At 45.7% G+C, this 25,712-nt stretch overlaps 1 protein-coding gene across 1 annotated transcript in view; it reads right to left on the bottom strand.

Moving 5' to 3' along the window:
- Positions 1-346: 346 nt before the first annotated feature.
- LOC8051326 (multiple C2 and transmembrane domain-containing protein 1) overlaps positions 347-25,712 on the bottom strand; it is a 123,708-nt gene continuing 98,342 nt past the window's right edge. Inside the window, exons 7-21 of the mRNA XM_042289145.1 lie at positions 21,788-21,982; positions 20,919-21,049; positions 17,171-17,363; positions 12,627-12,681; positions 11,843-11,984; positions 8,959-9,061; positions 7,771-7,872; positions 7,607-7,681; positions 7,024-7,143; positions 6,409-6,537; positions 6,299-6,349; positions 6,041-6,147; positions 3,803-3,912; positions 2,392-2,489; positions 347-941 (exon numbers count right to left, since the gene is read on the bottom strand). Of these exons, the coding sequence (XP_042145079.1) occupies positions 864-941; positions 2,392-2,489; positions 3,803-3,912; positions 6,041-6,147; positions 6,299-6,349; positions 6,409-6,537; positions 7,024-7,143; positions 7,607-7,681; positions 7,771-7,872; positions 8,959-9,061; positions 11,843-11,984; positions 12,627-12,681; positions 17,171-17,363; positions 20,919-21,049; positions 21,788-21,982 (1,689 nt within the window). The 3' untranslated portion in view covers positions 347-863. The remainder of the gene's footprint in view (positions 942-2,391; positions 2,490-3,802; positions 3,913-6,040; positions 6,148-6,298; positions 6,350-6,408; positions 6,538-7,023; positions 7,144-7,606; positions 7,682-7,770; positions 7,873-8,958; positions 9,062-11,842; positions 11,985-12,626; positions 12,682-17,170; positions 17,364-20,918; positions 21,050-21,787; positions 21,983-25,712) is intronic.

Here is a 25,712-nt window from a genome sequence, read left to right as displayed (position 1 = left end):
TACAACGACAAACCTCGAAACAGGCCTTCAACTGATTTATGCATGAACGCACAAATTCGTTTTTCAAATCTGCCAGATGATAAAGGCCCAGTGAACCATGCACAAACATTAAGAAAGCACACGGGCAATGAGATTCTTAGCTTCGAAACCGATTGCTGCAAGTTCCAAGCGACGTTAGACGGGCCAGGTAACCTGGAAAATATAACCCTTTTTTCTCTCTCTGCAGAGCGTGTAAACTTGGTCAAGGAAGCTTTGAACTGCCACAAAAATATTGGACTAAACAATAGGAACAATAGAGGTGCGCTGGCAGGTACGGCAGACGACATACCAAGCAACCTTAAGATTACTAATGGAGATCGATCTGTGCATGGAAGCAATTGGCGCCGAACCATGTATCTCCCTTCCGAGGGTTCTTTTATTTATTATACTGACGTTAGACTAACTATAGCAATAAACTGCTCTCACTGAAAATTTTACGGTTTTCGGGAATCGTTAGAGAGAGTTTTTTTTTTAGTGTACACGCCACAGACCGAGTTTAAACAACACGTAGGACATACACCATCGCTCGTCCATGGACATCGCTCTAACGCAGTCCCACATTTCCTCGCAACATTGGCAAAACGGAACCCGTTCGAAGAGACTCTCGCCGCGCAACCTTCGTGAAAGGGAAAAATCCCTGTTGAAAGAAGAGGGATGGGGAGGGGGACATCGAATATCACAGCAGACGTGGCACCCCCGCAAAAAGGCGCGCATCACGAGGAACGTTGGGGCGAACCGCGACGGCGCCATTCGTTGTCTGTGAAGTGAAAGGCGGGGACCATCCCCATGCGCTGCCGGGCCAGGTTCTGGAGGGAAGCCCAAGATCAGCTGCTCTTCTTCTTCTTCTTCCGCTCCGCCTCCAGTGCCGCACTCAGGTTCGGCCGGATCTCCCGGTACATGATCTGCGGGGCACGTCATGACCCTAGCACGCGCGACCTTGAACGTCCCGTGTCCTATCGATTGAGAATTGTTGTGTCCTGTGAATTGCGACACGTCAGCATGCATCAACACCAAGAACGTCATCTTAGTGGTGCCGCCTTCCCGCACCTCTGGTAAACGTACCATCCATTGAACTACCGGCTGTCCCAAATAGCGGCCAGGCTCTTTCAAGAGACCGCAAAATTCGGTTTCTTAACCTATCACCCCACGATTTTGTGCAGCGTTGCCCACAGGCGGGGCAATTTTCGCCATAAATTTTCCAAAGAGCAAACTTACCTGAGGAAAAAGTAAAGAAAGAAAAAGGCTTATTCTTATGAAAATGCAGCGAAGTCACCGGTCTTCAAACCTGGCCGCCCTATTGTTGTAAGACTGGTGGCTTCGCTGCATTCCCATAGGAGTTAAGCCTTTTTCTTTTTTTTACTTTTTATTCAGGTAACTTCGCGTTTTGCAAATTTTATGGAAAAATTTCACTGCCTGTGGGCAACGGTGCACAAAATCGTAGCGCGGTAGGTTAAGAAACTGAATTTTGCGGCCGATTTAAAGAGCCTGGGCGCTATTTGAAACACCCGATATTTAAGGTGGCGTAAACTAATCACCCTTGCTAAAACGCCGGATTGATTCATTTATAACAAAACGGCTTACTTTATTTCTATTTTTATCGAGTGATTTTAGAGCGCAACTCTTAGGCGTCCGTTTCCGGGTTGAGCGGCGTCGCTGTCGGCGTCGGCGCAACCGCGCGCGTTGCGTTATGGGAAATTTTTCGCTAACTTTTTTGTAAAAATTTTCCTCTAAGTTTAGCGGAAAAATTTCCCGCTAACTTTAGCGAGTTACGTTTCCCCGCTAAATTTAGCGGGGAAATGGACGCCACGTGACCTCAACAACAATTCAGTTTCCCCGCCAAATTTAGCGGGGAAAATGAAGTCATGACTTCGTGTCACGTTTCCAATGAAACAATTCAGCGGCAGGAGGAGAGGAGGAGGGAAGGAGGACGAAAGAGGACGAAAAGAAGGAGGGGGAGAGGAGGGAGGGTACGGAGTGGGAGCATACCCTCCCCTCCGTACCCTCCCGTCCTCTTCCTCAAGAGCTGCGCTCCACTTTCGCATTACAGAGATTTGGAACAGTCTTTAATTTTTTTTAAAGTGTGAATTCGTATGTCTTCTTTCTGTGTAACGCCTTTGGACCCTGGGGGTATTGAAATAAAGAAATAGACCCGCGCCACGACGCCCAATCAAATTAGAAGTGAAAGTATGCCCGAAGGTGGAAAACCGTAGACCGGCAGCCAAAGCTGCGTACCGGAATAAGTCGGCCGGACGGCCGTTGTAGCCTTACATTGACACGCGCTGTCGAATCTCCACTAGCTCTTTCCTCCGAAATCGAAGCATATGCCTAGCCAGTGAGAGAAGCCGAACCCACCTTTTCCTCGTTGTCGGGCACGCGGCTGAGGAAATCCATGACCTCGTTGTTTGGAATGATGTCGGGGCTGCGTAGCTTTTTGGTGAACTTGTTCACCCCTGCGCGGAGGCATATGCGTTTTAGAGAAGCTCGTTTTAGCGAACGCCGTTCGACCGACCCCAGTTTATCGAATCCTTTTTATAAAGAAACCCAGTTTAGAGAAAGTGGCGATGAGCCTCTTCTTAGCGAATGCGAATGGTTCAGGTGAGATCGAGTTAATATTAATTTATAATATTACATTAATTATAATGCAGGTGAGTTAATATAAAGTTATAACTCACCCGAGTTAATAACTCGGGTGAGTTAATAAGGCAATCTGTAACTTGATTAATTTAACGATAGATCTTAATATTCTCGCGGAAGCAAAAGGCTCGACGAGCGTTAACCGAAAATAGAGGTTTAATCGGAGAACTTTTCCTAGAAACAAGAGAGAATGAGCGTCGAAACAGCAGCAGCGAACGTCGTGGCGTCGGCGTGCCAGCTGACTGGAGTGAGACTGCGAGAGAGTGCGCCTCGTCGTCGGGAGAGTGAATCGGCAAGGCCACGTTCGGCTCCTCACCTACTAGGCTCAGTATCTCGAATATTCAACCTAGATTGTTCGAGAGTGAGCTAGGATGAAACAGACTCGGCAAGCTAATGTTGGCTTCCTCATCTTTTACACTTGAGGTAAAAGTAAATTCGAATCTCCTAGAAGCACGGAGAAGCGTTCCCCCTCAGTCATGCACGCCGCAATATCATCAGAAAACTGCAGCACCTCTGCGCTGTAGATTGTGCACCAAATCATTAACAAAAATGTTGAATAGCAGGGGTCCAAGATTAAGTTCCCGAGGCATTACAGCGTTCAAAACATACGAGGAGAAAAACAACCCTGATATGATACTTTTACGTTCCACCGATGTAACTGGAGATCCCACTAGAAAATCACCCGATCAAACCCAAGGCAGAAGGTTTGTTTTTTTTTTTTTTTTAAATTACGTTTACGGTCAACAAGATCAAAAGCTTTTGTACAGTTAAAATCAATAGCATCAACCAGCACTCCAGATGTGACCTTAGGTAGATAGTGTATATTTATGATATGATACCCGATTTGTTTCCAATGACCTTCCCTGATTTAAAGCATGCTGCATGGTAATCTCAAGGACAGCTAGACTGCAGGTGACCAGCAAAATAAAATTTAGCTGCTGTATGTGGCCATTCGACTGCTGACTTCTGCATCCTCAAATCAGTGTTCAAACCTTTGTGAGTTTGAGATAGAATAAGAAAAAAACTCGCTTACTTTAAAATTTTACAGATGTCCTTTATCTATGTTTCAGTAGATGCAGCAGCGAAGGTTCTGTTTGGGACTCTGGGCAATGTGTGCTTGCGGACTCACCCCAGGCCATGAGCACGTAGCGTATGGGGATGTAGTACAGGATGAGTGTGACGAGTAGGAGCACGATGATGGCAAGCCACGACAGCAGGGGGACGCTGAAGTTAAACGTGCTGAAAAACAATTGTTGCGAGATTTCATTATCCTGCAACAAGAATTTCCATCACCATCCCTTTACCAATCTCTCATAACTCTGGAAAGCTAGGAAAAGTGTATGCCTTCAAGCGTGTGCAGTGCAAGGACATGCGATTTCTCATTATTTTACAATTAGTGGCGATGAAAAATGTATTGATTAATAACGATTGTTTTACCTAACGATAACAAATTTATAAATTCATGATAATAATCAATTTAATAAATAACGATTTATTGATTTGGCTAAGTTTAGCAGGTGATTTAGACAATCCTGCAACACTCAGCGGCTGCGTGACAAATAATTTTTGGTGGTGTCCTTTCGTAGCAGGAAACATATAATCCTCTTGGCGTCCACTTCACTTAAAATCCTTCATAATACATCATACTTTTTTTAGACGTGCATTCAGCAAGACATATGCTTTGTGCGCTAATGCTTTTCTTGTTTCTTTTTATGATATATAATAGTTCTAATTAATTAGCCTTCGGAAGATATAGCTTTGCATTTCGTGCAACTTGGTCATAAATGTTTAATCCAATATATTACAAATAAATCAAGCTTAAAATAGGATCACCGCACAAGGCTTGTCTTGGTGAAGGCAAATATAAAAAAAAAGTTATTATATAGTGTGAAGAATTTTGCCTTAACGGCCTGTAACGAGGGCTTAACAAAAATTACAAATTTATTGATAAGTCAGGATCTTGTACAGCTTTATAAAATCTGTTTGCATGTTTGAAAGTGCCACTGAGCAATACAACAAAACGTTGATGCCCTCATCGCTCCCTTAAGCGTGCACCTAAATGGTGTCTGTCAAACCTTACAGGGACTCTTTGGGATGTCAGTTAAAATCGTCTTCACAATAAATCAAAGGTGGCAGCACGTACAGGAGTCGCAGGTTCGGATGCCTTAGGGGATAGGATGCAGGGTCCTTCGTTTTTGGGTAAAACACGATATTTCCCGGTATTTACATCCCGGACATGTTTCTTAAAAATCAGGTTAAGCCCGATGTTTCCCCGAATTCGAAAATTGAATTCCGGCATTTTCCAAATGACTTTACTCCGAAAATATTTTCTAGAAACCGAAGAATTGGTAGGAACACATGCGCTAGCGCTAGACCTCGTAAACAAACCTCGATTTTTTCTAATACAGTAAAAGAGGCACAAATCGAGACCTTCAATGTTGCCGTCATGTCCATTGTGAAGTATCCATTGCCCTTCTCCTTTTTTCGTTTCAACCAGCGCAACAACAAAAAAAAAAAAAACAGAAAAAAGAAAGGTGAGAAACTAGGTATTCCAAATGTATACGTAGGCTGTAATGCCTACGTTCTCTCAATTCAGATACAATGTCCGATAACTGGACAGGTCTCGGATGGAGACAGATGTTGCGCATGTCGAATATTATGCAAGCAACAAGGATTCATTAAAATTTTAAAAGTCCATGTGAGCTCTTACCCTGTTTCAATGCTATTTTGTGTGCAGTACTTTGATAAAAATAATATATGTATTCAAACCGATCAATTGTTAAACCTGCATATTTCTAAATATTACCTGAAAAACGCGAATTTTATAATAATTTATTTAAAAAAAAACAATTTCTTTCTGATTACCATCTTGAATCAAAGGGCCCAGTTTTTACCCCCCGATTTTTGAAAAATACAAAGCCCAAAAACGAACAACCCCGGAGGGAAGTATTACACGCCATGTGGTCTTAGATTAAATTTTGTGTATACCCTCAGGCTGGAGAGAGATGAACCTGAGCACAATGGTTCATCCGCTAAACACCAATGCAAATTGTACGACGTTCGTTTTACCCCATACTAAAATACACTATACTATTAAGCAATTATTACGGTTTACGGCGTTTCAAGTCAACGAATTGCGGGATATTTCACTAGAGTCCCATCGCTGAGTAGTGAAATTTTTTGGGGACTCTGAAACCGTTCTTAGAAAACATTCCTACGCAAGATCGATTTCTCGTGCAATGTTCTTGGCTTTTGACACTTTGATCCATTGGAAACTCGGTCTCGCATCAATGCTCGTCTTTCGCTAAACAAACCGGCCTTTTGTGATTTTCTCTGGTATCGGCAAAAGGAGAATCATGTACGGTACTTGTTGATCCTTTCGCCGAGCGATGCCACTTCTCCGAGAACGTTTTGCACCGTGGCGGTGGCCTCTTGGACGGCTTGAAGACGCTCTTTCAGGCTTTTCTTCTCTTCCTGGTGGAGGCAGGAGAAACCGCCATTTCAACATTTCCGCGCGACCCTACACAATTTTACTTCCGCCAGTACACTCGACACCAGAAAGGTGCCATACCTATAACCGGTACATTCGTAAAGAAATAAGCTTGGCATCTAGGTAACACTCAACTGTTTTGGGATCCTTGTCATCCTCTTCATCTTCCTCGTCGTCTTCATTGAGCTGCGGGAGAAAGAGAAACAGATGAGCCTTCTGCTTGAGCTTTGAGCAACGTGGCCCACCTCTTCCTCCTCCCTGCCGCCCCCCTGAATCCCGGCCACTGTGAGAACCAGCAGATTCTTGAGGAAGACCAGCAGAAGCACCAGGGGCAGCATGTACAGCTCAGCAGTGTACGTGATCACCAGGAAGGCCTGGAAAATGTGACATCACCCCTCTGCTACTTGTCTGCTTGGAAAACATCAGCTGTACCAGACTATCTCGCGAGCTCTGTGATTGCAAAATAGCCAGTGTTCGCTAATCTGGATTTAAAAAAAATATATATATATATTATCTGAAAGTCCTGATGGTTCCATCGCCTGAACCTGACTGAGCTTAATCTTATCTAGGTTTGGGGAAATGCTTCTATTATTTAAAAATAATCCACTGCGTTTACTGGCCCGCTATGCCTTCACTCCACTGAACCACTCGACGAAAATCTCATTAAAAGACTACATTGATTCCCCGATAAGGTTTGACAGAGTTGATAGCAGAATATTGACTTGCTAAGACACCACCGGTAGGAGTCAAACCCAGAGACAACTTAGAAAAGAAAAGCCAATCTTTCTGAGTCTCTGATTGTTCCTGTCTACCGGCTCAGATACTGAATAAACAAATTCTCGATGGAGAAAGTAGCTCACGGCAAAGGCAAGGAGGGATCTTGGCACAGACTCCCAGAGGAAGCAGCTATTGAGAAACTTGCCCATGTCAATGACAAACATGACAATGTTCTTGACACGCGTCAGGTTGCGCATGAACACCTGTGAAGGCAAAAGAACAAAAGGATTAGATGAGCAAGCGTTGGCAAGGTTCCCTTTTATACGGGAACCTGCACTGGTCATTACTAAGCGATGCTTCGAGACTACACGCACTTCGAAACAACATTAAAAACTGCGTTAAAGCTCCTTGTACTGACTTCTCTGCAGCATGGCAGTACAGTAGTGGATATGGATTCTGAAAAAAAAACATATGGGAATATAATGGTCTAATGATGTCAGCATTGTAGTCCCCTTTGAGAGTCCAAATAGAAGCTTCGAAGGACTTTACGATTATATATAATACGCGAACATAGATGATAGTTGGCAGATCTCAAAGTCTTTGTTGTTTTTTAGAGAATTTGTGAAGTTACACATAGGTTTAGGAACCATGTTCAGGCCTAAGGTTTCAGATAGACGGTTGCATGAACTTTGTAGCCTTATAAAGGAAAAGAGCCGACCTACTCACAATGCGTTTGAACTTCTGGTCGAGTTGCATGAACTTGGTTTCTTTAGGGTTGAATGTCTTCACGCAGGCTTTGATCTGTGGATGTATCAATGTTTTGGGGGTGCAGTCACAGCCTTGCACAGAAAGACTTGATGGAGAAAGGTTGCAACAAGCCAAAAACTTACCGGATTGTAGACAACGTTCATCTCCAGAAGGATCTGACCCTTGACTCTAGTCTTGAGTTTCCGGTCCTTCAGACCGTACCATTTCTTTTCTCCGTTTTTAATCTGAGGAAAATAAAGCATGTTAAATCCTATTAGGAGCCTTTCCCCGAGAGATCGCCCATCCCGTTTTTCTGGCTAAATATCTAGAAGATTAAAAATACTAAACATCGCTCACTCCCTATTCCCGTCGGAAACCATAGGATGTCCGACGGGAATCAGATCACCTGCATGATATGCGGTACCGGTACGTGTGACATGGGAGTTTGTAACGGATTTCCGCGTTTTTGTCCGCAATTTGCGAACACGAAATTGGTTCCCATGTGACACGCGAGTTGATTCCGCGTGTTTCTTGCACCGTGAAATGCGTGTCTGCCTCGTCCGCGATTTACGAGATCGGATCCCATGACATGCGAGTTTGTGCAGTTCCCGCCTGTCCTTCGCACTGAATCTGCAGGGTGCGCAATCTGCCATATCTTTTACCCTGACACAGGAGTTTGTCGCTAATTCCCAACTGTTTATCGAATCGTGAAACGCTAACTTTCTCTGTCCGCGATCGGCGCTATCTGTTCCCGCTTTACGTGGTTTGTAGCGGTCGCCCCACATCCCGGTGTTCTATCGCTACTATTTTTATATAAAGTTTTGCTGTCGTACCTCTAAAGATAGCCCACCCAATGTTTACCACGATTTATCTCTTCATTTTGAGTGGGCCTGCTTATGGGAATTTACGGTAGTGTATCTTTATTCACAGATGTTGTAGGGTGCATTCAGGCATAATTTCCAGTTTGCATTGAAGCACATTCATTTATGCATAAGACCTTCACAGGAGTACTGACACCTTTCAAAAAATGAGCTTTTACGACGTCAGAAGTGAACAAGACCGAGCCAGAAAGTACAGTAAAAGTAATGACATGAAAATAGAATATTTCGATCATGATACTGCTCAACTCTAAGAGCTTCTGACAGAGTTCTGACGAACGTTCCAGTGTGTGCTTGGAAGTGCGAGAAGTTCTTTGACTGCCATGCTCAAGACATCTACATCCTTATGTCTGTTGCTGAAGTTCTCTAAAACAGAAATCATTCATATGTATGTCATAGCGGTAGCCTTTAATTTGTCTTCAGTGTTTTTAAATCTTTCCAAAATGTATTTACCTTGATGAGAGGCACGGCAAGCTTTCCGAGGAACTCGCACTTCTTGTCCCGGTCTTCGTCGTACACCGTTAGTTCCAGTACCGAATGAATGTCCTTTACTTTGCTGAGGAAGAAATAAAAGAGGGAATGCCCTTCTCGAGAAAACATATTATCAATTTAAATATTAAATGTCTCATTTGTCCGGTGCAAATAACACTTTCATTATTTAGTTTTTTACTATTGCATTTAACATCTACTCTAAGCTTTTACACGCTTAAAGAGACAATGAAGGCAATTTCAGATTTTTTTTATTGCATTTAACATCTGCTCCAAGCTTTTACTAAAGGCAATTTCGGATTTTTTTTTTTTTGTTTCGGCGATTGAACTGCCTTTTAGGCACGTCTCAGGCCACGTTGCCCAAATTTCAGCCGAAACTGGCGCTTGTGGGCCGCGCAAATCAATTAAACAGTCGCGGTAATAATCGTACCGGGATCGACTGGGGCGACGCCCCGAGAGTTGCGGGAGAAGCCAAGATAAGCGGGGCTCACGTGACCGATGCAGGGCCTAGAAGCGCGACGTCACAAGAGATGCGTCAGCGATTAATCGAAACAAGACAAGTGCCCTTGGTCACGTTTTGGTTCGCAATTTTTATGAAGACTGTTCCAATTTCCCCTTCAATAACCATGAAAAGTATAAATCGGACCGGAAATGATTACTATACCGTAAATAAAACAGCGGAATTATATTTCTCTTCGCTACGCTGGACGCGGAATGGGCAACGAGCAACTATGGGCAAACAGAATAAATAAATAAAAAAGAACACAGCACGAAGCACGCGGGAGTCGTTTGGTTTTGGTTTCAGGTATCGGTGTCGTGATTACTTTGGGAACACGGCACTCGAAGGATTCTGCAAGGCGGTATAGTCATGCCAAATTCGTGCGCCGTAGAAAGCTGTTCAAACGATCGACTGTTCAAAGACCCGTGATCATTTGGGCGACTCAAGTTTTCACGTACTCCCAAGCGATGAAGCATTGCGAAGTCGCCGGTTCAACAGCGTTGTCTAGCGTAGAGGTCTCGGAGATGGCCTCAGAATTCGTTCGCCAGATTTTCGGTGAGAAGACTTTGAACAGCACGTTCGGTGTTGCCGTAACAACGTTGCGGTGGCGTAGGCGAGCTGGGTGGCAACGAATCACTCTGGGTCGGCGAGTGAGAGGTCAGTGGCAATTCTGGGGCGTCCTCGCAAAGAGGTATTCCAGAGTCCCGCTTCCTTAGGAGAATGTCCCGTTCCATTGGTGTTGGGCCACTGAACGGGAGCCCGAACTCGCTCGCAAGAACGATATTGTCGTCCATGTTGTCAGGTTTGACGAAACGACCGCGCCAATGCGTTGCTATAACGCCCCGCGGTAACCAGAGTCCCGATCTCCTAAATGCTTCCAATACCGACTATTCATACTTAAAGTCACTCCCTACGTCTCCTGCGCCTTCGGAGGCCCAGGAATGAATTAGAATGGAGATAGTTCAGTTTCGGTTTCTTCGGTTCTCTCGTTGGCACAGAAATACGCCTCACAACTGTCTATAAAAAATTGGACAGTGTGCTAGGCTCCCAAGAAGCCTAAAAACGCCATTCAAAAAAATTCATAAAATCGCCTTCATTGCCTTGTTAAGGTATACTACAATTGCTGCATAACAGAGAATAAACTGTAAGTGTGAAATACATTTTTGATTGCACCCGATTGATGCAGTCTCTTTAAGAATGTATCATTTTTAGGCATGTGCAAACAGTGAATTTTGAGTTCGAAGCAAATAGTACTTTTTGCTGAATATTTTCAAATCTAATACCGAATCGTATCTCCAAGTCTCTCACCACTGCACTATGCTTAAACAATAACCCAAGTGAAGGCGTGAAGGTTGCTCCTAAGCCACCATTCGCCCATTTTTAAGCTAAATTAATATTATTCTAACAATATTTATTGACTGGAGCCTCAAACTCCAATGCCTACCTTGGGATGGCAAGTACACGACAGATTCAACATAAAATTAAATATATCAATATACCCTTCTAATTTAATCGAAGATATTTATTAATGTTCTTGTGGTATGCAAATTTCTTCAATGAGGAAAGGTTGAAGCAGGTTGTCAGGGTATCTCTTCCTACATATACTCATGCACTGCTTAATTTCGAAACTTGTACTGCAACATAGATATCAACATTCCCAAAGCTTATTTCTAAATACACTTCAGGCACGCGCGTGCATCATCCCGCTTTCAAAATGTGTTTTTGTTATGAGCAAGCGGCTGCGATATTTGTATTTTTTGAAATATCGATCGCTGGGGGATAGTCCTATTAAGCGCGCTTGTTACCGAGCACCGGTGCACTGCAGAAAAGCAACATCCACCGAAGCGAGCTCTGCGGATGTTGCTTCTCCGCCACGCACCGGTGCTTGGCAGAAAGCGCACTCAACGGGGCTAACCTGTCGCATCAACACTTGAAAAAAATTCGAATATCGCAGTTAATCTCAAACCGAACATTGAATAGCGTATTATTCGAAACTAATTTTTCGAAAATTCGCGCACGATCGCAAACACTTTTGCAAATTATATCCTGTACCTAATGGTTTTTCCATAAACATGCACCATAATGACCCCAGACTGGATCGGTGAAACGAGGCCCAATTCTCGAGAACTCTCAAATAAGGCGCGCTATGCTGTCACAACGCTTTAAAAGACGAAACATGCAAATATCTGCGTTCAGTGACATAAACTTTAATTTCTTTCCCTCTTTTGAGCTAAAACGTGCACAGGTGTAGCTAATGCAACAGGTGTCACCGTCTGCTTGGATACAGATAGCGAAATACCGACTACTACTCGGCAGGGAAATTTAGCACTCTAGGTGTGGCTCACGCACAAGGCAAAGATCTTGTTCCACTCGGGCGAGAGCGTCTTGTACTCGGTGTGGGTCTGTAGCCTCGAGTTGACCAGCTCCAGGACGCAGAAGGGGTCGCTCTTCCCACCCAGGTCGGCAGAGGCAAGCCCCTGGGCCTTGAACACTGCGCAAGACAGCCAGCTCGAAATGCTACACACGCGCTAGAAATAAAAGTCATTTGCTTCGTCTCCCTTTTTGTTTCAAGCTTAATTATCCTAAACGCTACGCAGCATCCATCGAAGCGATCAATGTAGCATCGATCGTTACTCTGAGCGGCACAGTTTTTGCGGGAAAATTTTGGAGTATACGCTTCCCCTAACACTCAGCTTTTGCACCGAATACCGGGGGGGAAATAATAGCGAAAAACCTGGAGCTGTAAGAACACCTTGGCAGCTCTGGCAAGTTTCGGCATATGACCGAGGATATCTGTTCGTGGTCATCGATAGGTTTAAGATAGCACGCACTTCAATGGATGCCATAACCCATAAGTTTGAATCATCATTCCTGTCGGCCGCAAACAGTCGAATCATCAACAGATCAAGCATTTTCTTTAGATCCTCAAAAAAATAAAGGTTAAAAAATGTGCCGGTGCAATCATGAAAGGCAGCTTGAACTGGGTGCTAATCTTAGTGTAAGATGATGTGGAAAGTCTCGTTTTCTAAAGATCTAATTACGAATCAGCATTTTTGATGGTTCCGGCTTGGAGGTTTTCGCAATTCAATTGTCCTTGTAAGGGTTGCGTTGCGTGAGCGGAGCAACGACGCACCTTTGACGACTAGGTGACCAACGTCGTCCCAGTCGTGGAAGCTGTGCAGGAGACCCTAGAGTAAAGAGTATAGAAAGCATCACATTCCTGTAATCTCAAAGTTGTCGAAACAACAAACAAGCACCATCACCTTTCTCAAAGTGGTCTATCAAGCAGAACCTTGAGACAATTAAGCATTATTGACCGATAGATACTTTGTCGTTATACTTTTATATCAGAAAAACTTGAGCTCATGTTAGTTATGAGTCCTTGTATATTTAAAGGGATGCTGAACCGAAATTCGGATTTCACAAAATAAAGTAACAGAAGCATTGAATGGGATGCTACGAACCCCAATACAGCATGCACTCATGCAGTGATATCTCAAACGGATGGCCGTATTTCGGGAAAAAGAGGGCGCGCTCAAGTGAAGAACGTGACGTCACGATTTTCTTCGAACAGTTGAGAATGAGGGGAAGCAGCCTCGCCTCTCCTCCCCACTTCGGTTCACCAGCTCGACGGGACGAAGCGAAGAGGAGAGGGAATGAGAATTGCGACGTGACACGTCTCCTCGGCCTCGACGGTCATGTTCAATCGCGCACTTCTTTTCCAAAAAATACGGCCATCCGTTAAAGATATCGCCGTATGAGTGATGTGATTGGGTTTTGCAGCGTCACGGCTATCGCTCCAGCCTTGTTTTGTGAGCTCGAAATTTCTGTCCAGCACCGCTTGAAAGGGAAAATACAGTACCTAACGAGGTATCTGATTAAAAATAGTGAAAGGGAACACTGAAGCCATTTTTCCTAGATACCGGGCGATGTGCCCACTAAGCACCGACGAATGTTCCAAGATGCACATTTTTGAGGAGACCTCCCTGAACCTAATGATCTCAGCATCGGAGCTAGGAGGCTGAACTAATGCTAGGACACGGCATTAAAATTTTAATAATAAAGCTACGCGGGATATCACCAGTCATAAATACGGTTCTCGAGTATGTCGGACACCTTTCGACTGAAGCTCGAAAGGAACCTACGCTCCCTTGGGCCCGTTTATGCTGCCAAAGAATGTTTACATCCAAAAGAATCCGCCAAGCCATTTCGAAAACCACGACGCAAACTGCGTTTGACGGATCTGAGCTGACGATGCTGGACGGAACCGACGATGACACAGGCTATATTCAGGCACGCAAATCCGGGCGTAGTTTTTTTTTTTTTTTCATGTTAGTTTTCGTTTTTGTCATGTTTGGTGACACCTACTGCGCAAAATACAATAAATATCTAAAATATTTTGCACTCGCGTTAAACCATGAAAACTATTGATGTAAATATTTACAGCATTGCGGAGGTAATGCATCTCGCGTCGAAAATGAGCAAACGTTGCGCCTTTCACCTTTTTGTCGGTAGATTTCTAAGCCATAATTTGAAGAAGAAAAAAATGAATAGACTACAACAGGGGTGGCCAAGCTGTGGCTCTTCGCGCGTTAAAGTGCGGCTCGCGGCTCCCTCTCCTACACCCCCCCCCCTCCTCCCTCCCCGGTCACACGAGCACTTTCCCAAAAAGAGAAATGGAACGCATTTTAAAATCAAAAGAGAGGTTGCGGTTTAGTAGTCTTGTGCTACTGCTAACTTACGTACAGTTGGACTGCTTTTGACTCCAATAAACCGAAAGTGGTCTAAGTTTCGTTTATTGCTCTAAAAAAAAACTTGTTTACCCTTCTCCCTCTCCCTCCCCCTCCCTCCCTCCCTCCCTCCCTCCCTCCTCCCTCCCTCCCTCCCTCCCTCCCTCCCTCCCTCCCTCCCTCCCTCCCTCCCTCCCTCCCTCCTCCCTCCCCCTCCCCCTCCCCCTCCCCCTCCCCTCCCCTCCCCCCCCCCCCCCCCCCGTGGCTCGTGGGTTTTGTGGTTTTGTTTGCAACTCTTAGGCCGGGTCAAAGTGGCCACCCCTGGACTAAAATATTAAAATGTGCGCAATATATAATTACCAAAAAGTTATTTCCAGTGATATATAAATGACTACATTACAGTGCAATCCACTTATAATGATATTACATATAACGATATACCGCTTATAACGATCAGTTTATAGTTTCCAGACCAGAAACGATCAGTATCTAGTCGATAATCGGCTAAAACAATTGTGTTTTTGGTTTTTTTTTATTATTGTTGTAAGTGGATTTCACTGTACGGAAATATTAAATATTTAATGCTCTCTACACTTGCCCTAGCCCGGCGAAAGCTTTTTTTTTTTGTTTTTTTTTTCATTTTACACGTTCTGCACTGCATGGGCCATTCGAATTTCGGAACGAACATCCGTGATCAAGGTCTCTTCTATCTCCGCTTGCTTTTTTTTCCATACGACTTTCTACAGTGATTTGCTACCTGACTTGGCAGCTTCAGTGGTGTCACTTTTGCAGGCACTACATAGCGGTTTAGTGGCTCAACAGCTTCAAAATCTGGGATAAATGAAACCTCCCTATGTGGGAAATTTCTGATGCACGTTGTCATTCACTGTTGAAGTACTAAAAACAGTGCTGGCAGAGGTAGTCAGTACCTTCCAGTTCTCCTAATGTCTCCCCGGGCGAAATCGTCTTCACAGATTTGATGTCCAGACCTTGCACACTGCGAAACTTGCTCTGCTTTGCTACCCTATTTTTCGTGTTTACTGGGATAGTCAGCACAAAATACTCTACAAAAGCTGTTTCTTCTGCCAAGACGCGACTGCGCGGAAGTGGCAACCACTTCGTTTGTTTTGACCGCAATGCGTCTTGTCTTGTCTCACAATCACAAGACTCCGCGACCATCTAAAAGCATGACGGAGGAGAGAGATTGCGTTCTTAGCTTTTCTACGAAGCAATGTACAGAGCACGTCTAACTACGTGGCAATCAGTTCCTCCAGAAAAAAAAAAAGTGCCCCAGGACCAAACAGGCGATAATTTCGTGTGTTATGTAGTCCATGCAGTCTCTGGTTCCCTTAAAGCCCCTATTTAGGTTCACGAGGGGGGCCATCGCTGTAAGTCTTGTGGGGTTTGCTTTCAGTCTGAGCCACCGCCTTTATGATGTAGCGCTGATTAGGTCGGTGCCGCTAGTACTCCGTGCGCCGCTTTCAGGGCTTGCGGCATTTCGCTTTTGGCCCGAACACGGCGTCGGCGCTTTTTTGTATGGCGGATTGACGTATTGAGCGAACGAAGAACATGTGGGAAGCCAAGTGAAGGCCACGTTAATACTGTCCGATGTACGATAAATAAGTGGCGAAAATAGAGTGAATAGACCGGTGAGCTTGTTTGTTACACACTGTCGAGACGTATAGCCAACCGGCAACGGCCAGGAGGCGCCAGCAGAGTGAGAGAGCTTGGCTATACCCTGTCTCGTTGTAACTTGGCAAAGGGTGAACGATAAGCCTCACATTGCGTGCCGAAGGCTTCGAAATGCGATACGCGCGCACCACACACAAATTGGAGCATGACGCAGCAAGAAGCCTGATACTCCTCCGGAGTTGAGGCGCGCTCCGGTGATAGGCAGTCACGTTCCGATTGGCCCACCAGAGCCGTACCTTCCGCTTTACTGGCACGTTACGCGATCGCGGCTTCCTGGGATACCCAGTATTTCTTGCTTCAGACACTAGGCTAAGCGGCGCCACCAGAGTAAAAGCTCACGTTTGAACAATGCAGCCGCCACTCCCAGGGGTACCCAATATTTCTTGTTTCAATCGCTAGATGGCGCCAAACCAAACAGCATTGCAGGTTGCCTATTCTGTTTGTCACCTTTTTCGTACGTCGTCTCCGTTTCTTTTCTTCTTTTTTTTTTTTTCAAAAGTGTGTAATGATTGGTCTATTCTCTTTGCTGGCACATATGTGTCAAGATGCTTGTTCTGTGTCATCACCCGTACGCTCAAAATCTTTGAAAATAAAGAGAAGCCAGAAAACGGGGGCCAGATAAAAGCTGCCCCACATAGGAAATACAAAAAAAAGAGACCTTTCCATAGCCCACATACTTCATTCTTTACGTTTTGAATGCTTTTTTTTTTACCACTGGTAAGGTGCACGACGGCGTTATGTTTAAATATGAGACAGGACTCGCATATAAGCGTCACCAAAATCCTGGCACGAATCATAAACACACTCTACATTCCTTTCGATGGTTATTTCCCTTAGATTCGTCGCTCGTGTTCACACACCGACTCCAGAAGACGCAGGTTTGGGCCCGAAATATAACGAAGTTTAACATCGTTCACTGGCAAAGAAAAATGCCGTAACCAAAGCAATTACACTTTTACAATGTTAAGAAAGGGACATACTATACGGTACGACCCCAATACCGAAAGTGATCCGGGTTATTTTCCGACCAAGAGAAAAAATGCACCCGCGTTTTCTCGTAGAAATGCCCAGGAGCACCGCAAAAAGCAGACTGGTTGTTGTCTGCTTCGATTTCGCATCCCGGAAGTCGCACAGACACTAGCGCCAGTTGAACCTCTAGCGTACATTAGAATAACCCTATGGGCCAAATAGGACAATAAACACGTTTTTCGGATACGCGTTGCAGACACCGTAGCGAGAAAAGGGGGGCACTCACGTATCTGAGACGGACGGCCCCGTTCCTGGCCACGGCCCCGGCCGCGTCGTGGGCGATGAGGTCCGAGACGGAGCTGGAGCCCTGGGTCCCGCTCACGGTGAGCAGGAGGAACAGGGAGCCCGCCCCGTCCTCCAGCTCCTGCCAGACCGAGTGCGTCCTCTCGGGCTCCAGGCTGCCTACGTCGATCGAGCACCTGGGCAGCGCACCGCACACCACAGCCTCCTATATATGCTGACAGAGCCTGGCAGATTGCCACGAGAAGCGGCCGCCGAAAGGGAAAAAAAAGGTGGAGCGGCAGACAACGGATGAGAGGAGAGCCACGTGACTGGCGCCCCGCTGCGGCGAGACGCCGAAACGCACTTCTCCCGAGCGAACGAGAGTGTTGTTTCGGGTCCTCGCCGCCGCAAAAGCTGTGCGCGCTGGCGTCCAGGTTCCCCGAGAAATGGCTCTTTGGCGTGCTCTGTGCTACCAGACCCTCGCGCTCCAAATCTGCGACCGGGCACTCTATGGCTCCGTCGTCGAACTGCCAGGCTTTGGGTGTGTAGAGGAGACTATGCTTCCGTCCGACGTGCACACGCGAAGCCGTCGTCAAAGGTATATAATAAGCTCGCGCCGGGACAACCGAGGCTCCTAACCGCCATTCTAAACTCATCACTAACTGTATAATAGTACATTATTTGCTAGAAAAAAAAAAAACAGAGTGAACGACAGCTTCGATTGGCACACATTTTGCCAAGACGCTTTCCTTCTTCACGCGCACAAAAAGAGCTTACAGCTCGAGTTCTTTATCGCTGGAAAATGGTGCGAAAGGGAGAAAGAAAATTAATAGCATGAAAATAATTGAAATAATATGACATGCACGCGGCAAAAAAAAAAGGACAGAGGGGGTAAAATATGGGCAACACACCAAAACAGTAATTCAATGTGTGGTCATGCGAATCGCGAGAAAATATATAGAGAATAGTGAAGTGAATGCCGCATTAATTATCTCCTGGTCGCTTTCATAGCCACACTGAGTTAGGAAGCGAGCACTGAGACTGAAGCACTGAAGTGCCAGCACGAATAACGATGCTTATGTAAGTGGCCATGATATTTATATATACGGACGACACGGTGCCCAATGTTGCCGAAACACACCCCTCCCTTCAATACAAACCTTTTGCAAAGACAAAACAAAATCTAGAAATCGGAGATACCGACGGAGATTGTCACATTGTCGGAGCACAACCTCGGTAATGGGGCTTGTCTCAATAATTTTCTTTTGAGGTGGGAAAAAAATAGCTGTACGCTTTTCAGCTGAAACCTACCAATTTCACAAACTGGGAGAGTGAAGGTCATAATTGTTTTTTAATGCGAAAGCATTAACTTTTTTATGGAGCGAACCGGTGTTCTCAGCTTTTGAAGCCGCGCCAAACGGCACCTAAATTCCCGTCTCAATGGAGAGAAACCTGTTGTCTGTAGCAGCGAATTGACGGATAAATTCCCATTGGCTCCGTGTCACGCGTTTCCGGGGTTGAGGCTGCTTCTGCTCCTGTCGGCGTTGAGGAACATGGCGGCGCCTGAGGCATCTATATCCTCGGCGGCCGCAACCTCGGCAATAGCGAAACGTGGCCGTCCACGCCAGTACACCGCAGACGACTAAGGGAGCGGAAGAACAGCATTCATGCTTTCGCATTCACAACTCATAAGAAGTACTTGAGTGTCATCGGAATTTTTGTTTTCCTCATACCAAGTGAGAAAAGTATAAGGTTTTTCCTTTTTTTTTAATTTCGCGTTTACTATAACAATTTGCATGCACAGTGTAACGGTAAACAATGTGCGTGTCTGTTTTTTTTAAGTAGTCAAGAAATCTTTAAAAAAAAGGAAACTTTAGGGTTTTCTCACTCCCGGGTTAGTGGCCATGGCAGCCACTAAAAAACAGGTGAATTAACTAAAAAGCTCTATGTAATTTTTTTAATTATCATTTATGGGTGCGTCATGTTATCGAACAATCGACGTTCGACCCCAATACGGTCTAGCCGTGCTGTGAAATTTTGATTAAAGAACTTGTAGCGGGCGCAAGCTGGTGAAAAGTTTCACCCTTGTACTAGGCTCCAAACCGAAACTACCGTATTTACTCGCACAATGAACGCTCTCGCGTAATGAACGCACCCCCCAAGTCGGCTCTCAAAATTTCGACTTTTTTTTCACTCGCGTAATAAACGCACCCCCAACTCGGACGTCAAAATTTTGACCCCCTCCCCCCACGCGCGCGAAATGAACGCACTTTTCTATCCTGGTGCAGCGAGGTCGCAAATGCATGGGCAGTGTCGGCGAACAAAACGCCTTGCAAAAGGCGTTAAAAAATTCGCAAAGATCCAACAGAAGCAAGAAAAAAAGAAACATGGAGAGGAGCTTTTTTTTTGCACAGCGCAGTCTGGACTTTGGGTTCGCGTGCCGCCGCGCGCAAGGAGGTAAGAAAGAGAAGGGGAGAAGCGCTCTAAGCGAACGAAACAGCTTGCGAAAGGCGGCAAAAAAAAAAAACCCACGGAACTATGAGAAAACAAAAACAAAGAGAAGCTTTTTTTTTTTTTTTTTTTTTGCACAGCGCAGTTTGGTTACGGGGTTGCGCGCCGCGCGCAAGGAGGTAAGAAGGAGGAGCGGAGAAACCCTCTAAGCAAACGAAACAACTTGCGAAAGGCGGCAAAAAGAAAAAAAAAAAAAAAACAGGGACTGAGAAAAAAACAAAATAAAAAGAGGAGCTTTCTTTTCTTTCTCTTTTTTTTTTTGCACAGCGCAGTTTGGTTACGGGGGGTCGTGCGTCGCGCGCAACGCAGCTTGCTAAAGGCGGCAAAAAAAAAAAAAAAACACCCAAGGAACTAAGAGAAAAAAAAAAAGCAAAGAGGTTTTTTTTTTGTTGCACAGCTTAGTTTGGTTACCGGGTCGGTCGGGCGCCCCGCGCAAAGAGATAAGAAGTTACTTCGATATTTCAGGATAAAAGGTCCGTTCATCATGCAAGTAAATACCGACGCAAAAATTTTACTTCGCGTAATGAACGCCCCCCCCCCCCTCCCCCCAACTTTGCATCGATTTTTCGGGAAAAAAAGTGCGTTCATTCTGCGAGTAAATACGGTAAGCGGGCAAAGAGCGCCAGTGACGACTATCCTTCCGCCCTGTACCAGTCTAAAGCCCCTTTATGTTTTAAAAGTAGCGCAAGGTGCGTCAATGCACGATCGCACGTGCAACGTGCGTCCCCTGAGAAGATCATGGCGGCACAGCGCGGCACAGAGCTAGATTTCAGACGCCATGTTCTTCCCGGAAGTGGTGCGCGGCACGTGTCTCGCGCATTTCCACAACAATGAAAGGCGTCACTTTTCCCAGGATAGAGGGGCTTTATACCAGACAGGCCTCCCGTGCTGCCTAACGTCTTTTTTGGTGGATCCGTCCGACCCGCTCCTAGCGGCAGACAGGCTAAAGCTTGGCAAGAGTCGCCCGAAAGCGACAGACGCATCCGTCCATATCAAGATCGAGCGTCATTTCTACACATACACATGCCAACCAAAACAAAATGTTTAAAAGGTGAATGAACACTTTTTTTTAGTTCACTATCCCATTTTATTATTTTCCAGTCGCTGACATGGCCGCCAACATTTGAATTACCGAGTCAATTGGTGTTCACAAGGAAATCTTTCTGGAGTTTCAAGAAAGCCAGGTGTTATGGCAAAATACATGCAAAGGAGAAAAAAGGACGAATGAGGGGAGTCCCGACCTGCCCATGAAGTCACCCTTTCCGCTGAAGTCCTTGTCCCAGACGGTCAGCTCCAGTGTCCGGGACTGGTCGGAATACACGTGCAGGTCAAACTGCTCGAGCCACTGCGGATTCAGCGTTTTCGCAGCGCTCTGCGCACAGGGGAACGCACCAGAAAGAGGGGGTTATCCTGGGCTTCCTTCGACACTCAAACAAGCACCTCTTCAAGCCGCATGAGCTCGGAGCACATCTTGTGCCTTTGCATCTCCAGTGGACGCACCGAGCGTGACATGGCTCGTGCTAAACTAGAAATCCAAGAGTATTTTTTTAATTGTTTTTTTTTCTTTCGAAGCTGAAATCTTCATTTTTTTTTTGCATAAACTGATGGGCGTATATTGGCAATTCAATGAACCTTCAGTGTAAAACTTCGTTAGATATTTACAATCCGAATGTAAAAAACGAGACAAATATTATTTGCATTTGGATGCCAAATTTAGAGTGCATGAATGAGAAACCGCATGAATTCTATATCTTGGGCAAGATGCAGTGAGCACCGATAAGCAGAAATAACAGTAGTAACCCACTAAACACAAAACATTTTTAGGCACCTTAGGTCGTTTTAAAGCGTTTTACAAGTGATGCTTTGCGGGGATTTCGGTGTCGGCGTTTGTTGTCTGTCGTCGCAGCGGAAAAACCCTCCTTCTCTTCTCTCATGGGAAGAGAAGGAGCTTCTAAAGAAAACCTCCCAAAAGCAGATCGACTAAAATCGAATCTCAAAGGCGCATCTTTCAGGAAACGCAGCAGCTGGCGCTGTCAGTCGCGCCACACTTTGCGTGGTTTCTCTTAAACCTCTGGAAGCACGATGTGGATATGTGTAACGAGGGGCGTACTTTGCTCTTGTACTTCTCGTTGCCCAGCTTGAAGCGGACGTACGGGTCGCTGAAGCCGTTGTCGTCCATGGACAGGAGATTGCGGCCCTCGACCAGGACCACGTTCACCACGCTGTCCCAGGGCTGGGTCTTGGCCTTCTTGGCCCCCGCGTCGCCACTGCCGCTGGAGCCCAGTCGCAGGCTCTTGCTGAAGTACTGCGAGCAATCGGGAGGTCTGCTTAGGGGCCCACCAATGCATTCCCAAAAGTTTTTTTTAAAGTTTTTTTACGTATTTATTTATACGGGGTGTGTCCGCTAGGCCCTACGCGTGTCCAACCAACCCAATGTTGATCGCAGTCTTATTGAGAGAGTCGAGACACCTATGTGCCATGGCAAACTGGCTAATATCGCGGGTGCATTAGCCAACTTTTTTATGTATTTGTGCGCTGGTCCTTCGATACAAAAGTTGTAGAGTGTGAGATCCCAACGTTTGACTTCCAACGAGTTATCCTTTTAGAGCGCAGCTCTTAGGCGCCCGTTTCCGGCTTGAGCGGCGTCGCCGTCGGCGTAACTGCGCGGTGCATAATGGGTAAACTTCCCCGCTAAATTTAGCGGAAAAATTTCCCCGCTAAATCTAGCGGAAAAATTTCCCCGCAAAATCTAGCGGTAAAATTTCCCCGCTAAGTCTAGCAGAAAAATTTCTCCGCTAAATCTAGCGGAAAAATTTCCCCGCAAAATCTAGCGGAAAAATTTCCCTGCTAATCTAGCAAAAACAATTCCCGTAGCGGAAAGATTTCCCCGCTAAATCTAGCGGAAAAATTTCCCCGCTAAATTTATCTCCGCTAAATGCAGCGGAAAAATTTTCCCACTAAATCTAGCGGAAAAATTTCCCCGCTATATCAAGCAGAAAACTTTTTCTGGGGGTGGTCACGTGACCCCCCCCGGTCACGTGACCCCCCACGTGGACCCCCCTACCCCGAGGTCACGTGACCCCGTCAAGGTCACGTGACCTCGGGGTAGGGGGGTCCACGTGCCTTCTCCTACAAGTCACGTGACCCCCCCAGAACACGTGAACCTCAGGACCCTTCCCTTCTCCTGAAGAGCTGCGCTCTAATTAGGCGTTACAGGGAGTTGTAAACGGCTTTCACTTTTTAGTTCTAATTTTCTGGAGCAATAAATAAAGCGCGCGGTTTAAAAAAAGAAAAAAAAATCGCATTTCGTTAGCGGATATTCACGTGGGAGTTTTTAAAACTGGTTCCTCGTAACTGTGCATCCTTCTATATTCTTCACGCGCGCCCAGGTCGGGACGTTTTGTGTAGAGTAAAGATTATATCCATCTCAGGCGTCTATAAAAACATTTTTATTTCAGTTGCACACAAATGCTCTTCAAAAAAAAAAAAAAATCTTGCCTCGGTCAAAAAAAAAAACAAAAAAACATTATTGGTTCTATGGGGGTGTTCGTTGCTTTCAGGGCAAGAACCCTAAAAACAACAGAGCGGGTATTTTTACACTGCTGGCATGCCTTTCTATTAAAGCGTCAGCTGTATTCAGCTGGTCGTACAGGGCGAGTGTGGTGTCGCCGAAAGCGAACGGAACATGCGCGCGCTTATCGCAGGTGGCTTCTGCGCCGGGAGATGGCGCCACCCGCTCTTTCTCGCCTTTGGTCGCCCCAGTATTGCCAGGTCTACTGATTTATCAGTAGATCTACTGATTTCGTTCCGTGTCTACTGTTTCACTGAAAAACAAGAAAATCTACTGACTTTTTTTTAGTACACATTTTAAAAATTTATTATTTGGCCCCTTCCGTTCCCAGTGTCGGTCATCAAAGGAAACTCACATTGTCTTAGAATTAATAACGAAGAACTGGCTACATGGCCCAGAAGCCCGTCCTATTCGTGTGACGTAGCCGTAAATTCATCTACCTATTTACCCAGAGTAGGTTCGGCAGATTCGGCAGATTCGACGGTGACATCCGGGCCAGAGCCATATATCGAGAGTGTTTGGCCAGTCTATGATCTCGCCGTAACGTTCCTCTCTCGAGTGAGCCAATCAGCCCGCGGCGCAGAGCGAGAGGCGTAAGTGCATGCGCCTGAACTCTCGGCTGCTTGAGCGGAGAGGGCCGCCATTTTCATTCATTTGCCCGGCGGAATGCAAGGGATCGACATCCAAATTTCACTTATTTACTTTTATTTGGCAGGTTGTGGCAAGAAAATTATATAATCTTATTCCTCGGTGGCTTAAAAAGCTAACGATTGAAGTTCTCCACGTTTAAACGCAAACTTTGGGTCAGGCGAAAAAAAAAATAAGCCCATAGCAGACGACGCGTAGCCTCAACAGTGCTCCGCGCCGACAGCGTTGCTTCAAAAACCTTCCAAAGCCCCGTAAAGAAAAATGGCAGCTTGCAGATGACTTCCATTAGACATGTACGCACGCACTTGACGGAACGTCTTGTTTCGGTTTCGTTTCAATAATAGCGACAGGTGGATGTAGCACTGTCGCCCTCATCTGTTGATGCCAAAAGTGGCTCAGTCTCGATTTCAAAGAATAATCCTCGGAATAGTCAATAATGATTAATAAAAAAAGAAGCATTTATGGTGCCATTTTAATTTGTCCTTTACAAACAATTACTCCAGAGCTGGTCTTGTTTTTTTTTTTTTTTTCATTTTTATTTGTGTTTATTACTGTGTTTTATGTTACTCTATACTGTTTCTTCGAAGTGTGTATTAATGGAAATAGAAAAACATAGTAAAGCACATATTTCGTAGAATCTACTGATTTTTGTGCAAATCTACTGACTTTTTGGGGATCAATCTGCTGAATTTTTTTTTCTCCATCTGGCAACACTGGGTCGCCCGTCAGCCGAGCTCGGACCCACCCTGGGTGTTAAGATGGAAAGCATTCGACGTCAAGATCACGACGCGCGAGAACGTGAAGCGGCACGTATACTCTGTTTCATGCTTAGTGTGCAACGCTGTCAAAGCTACTGGCGCGAGCACGGGGCTTAATCTCGTTGATCATTTGCACAGGCTCTCGCGCGAAAAAAAAAAAAAAGAATAGATGAAGCCACGAGCCCGCGCCAGTAGCTCTGACAGCGTTGCACACTAAGTAGAATAACCACGCTGCTGCGACTCACCAGTTTGTGCAGCGCGTGGTTGCGGTTTGCGCGAGACCCGGTGTCTTTGCCGGCGCCTTGCCACGAGGTTATGCAGTCGCCGTGCCCGGACAGGGACCTTCCTTCGAGGTGTGCGCTACGTGCCTATGCAGTGTTTGTGCTGGCAAGATACCGAATTTCGCCACGTGGTATACGGGTACGCACACCCGCCGATGCCAAAGGATCTCGTGGGCGAACGTTCGATAACGTTCGATAACAGCTCGGCACCCTAAGCCTTTCGCGCGAGCACGGGGTGGCCGAAGCATTCGCTGGACCAGCTGACGCTGTCCATTCGAATCCTGTTACGTAATCGTCTGCCCCATTTTTTTTTTTTTTTTTTGGGGGGGGGGGGGGGGGGGTAGGTGGAAGGGATGTTTTCTAACGAACTTCTAAAAGGGACTGCTTTAACACGGCATGCCATTCGGTTCCTCCATGTAGATAGACACGGTGACATTCCCGTCAATTTTGTCGAGCTCTTGGGTCTGCCTGCACTATCGCGCAGCAGAATGGCTGTGCGCCATGTATTAATGTACAGGGTGTCACAAAAGAAAATTCACACGGTCTTTTTCTCCGCAAAAATAAACTAGGCATAGCCGAACGCTCGTTCTCCGCCCAAAGGTAGCGCTAGAGGTCACAACCAGATGCAAAAGTTTCAGCTCGATCCGATAGCTTATTCAAAAAGCTATAAGTGATTTTCTGAAAAATTCAATGGGATAATGAAGCCCATTTTTGCCCGTTTTCGGTTTCTGGTGCCATAGAGCGCCATGTGTTTGAAAACACCGTCGGCCGCCATTT

Source organism: Ixodes scapularis, unplaced genomic scaffold (genome assembly GCF_016920785.2).
Source record: "Ixodes scapularis isolate PalLabHiFi unplaced genomic scaffold, ASM1692078v2 PGA_scaffold11__112_contigs__length_91849675, whole genome shotgun sequence".
In the NCBI taxonomy this organism is placed as follows: Eukaryota; Metazoa; Arthropoda; class Arachnida; order Ixodida; family Ixodidae; genus Ixodes; species Ixodes scapularis.
This window is presented reverse-complemented; position numbering and strand designations above follow the sequence as displayed.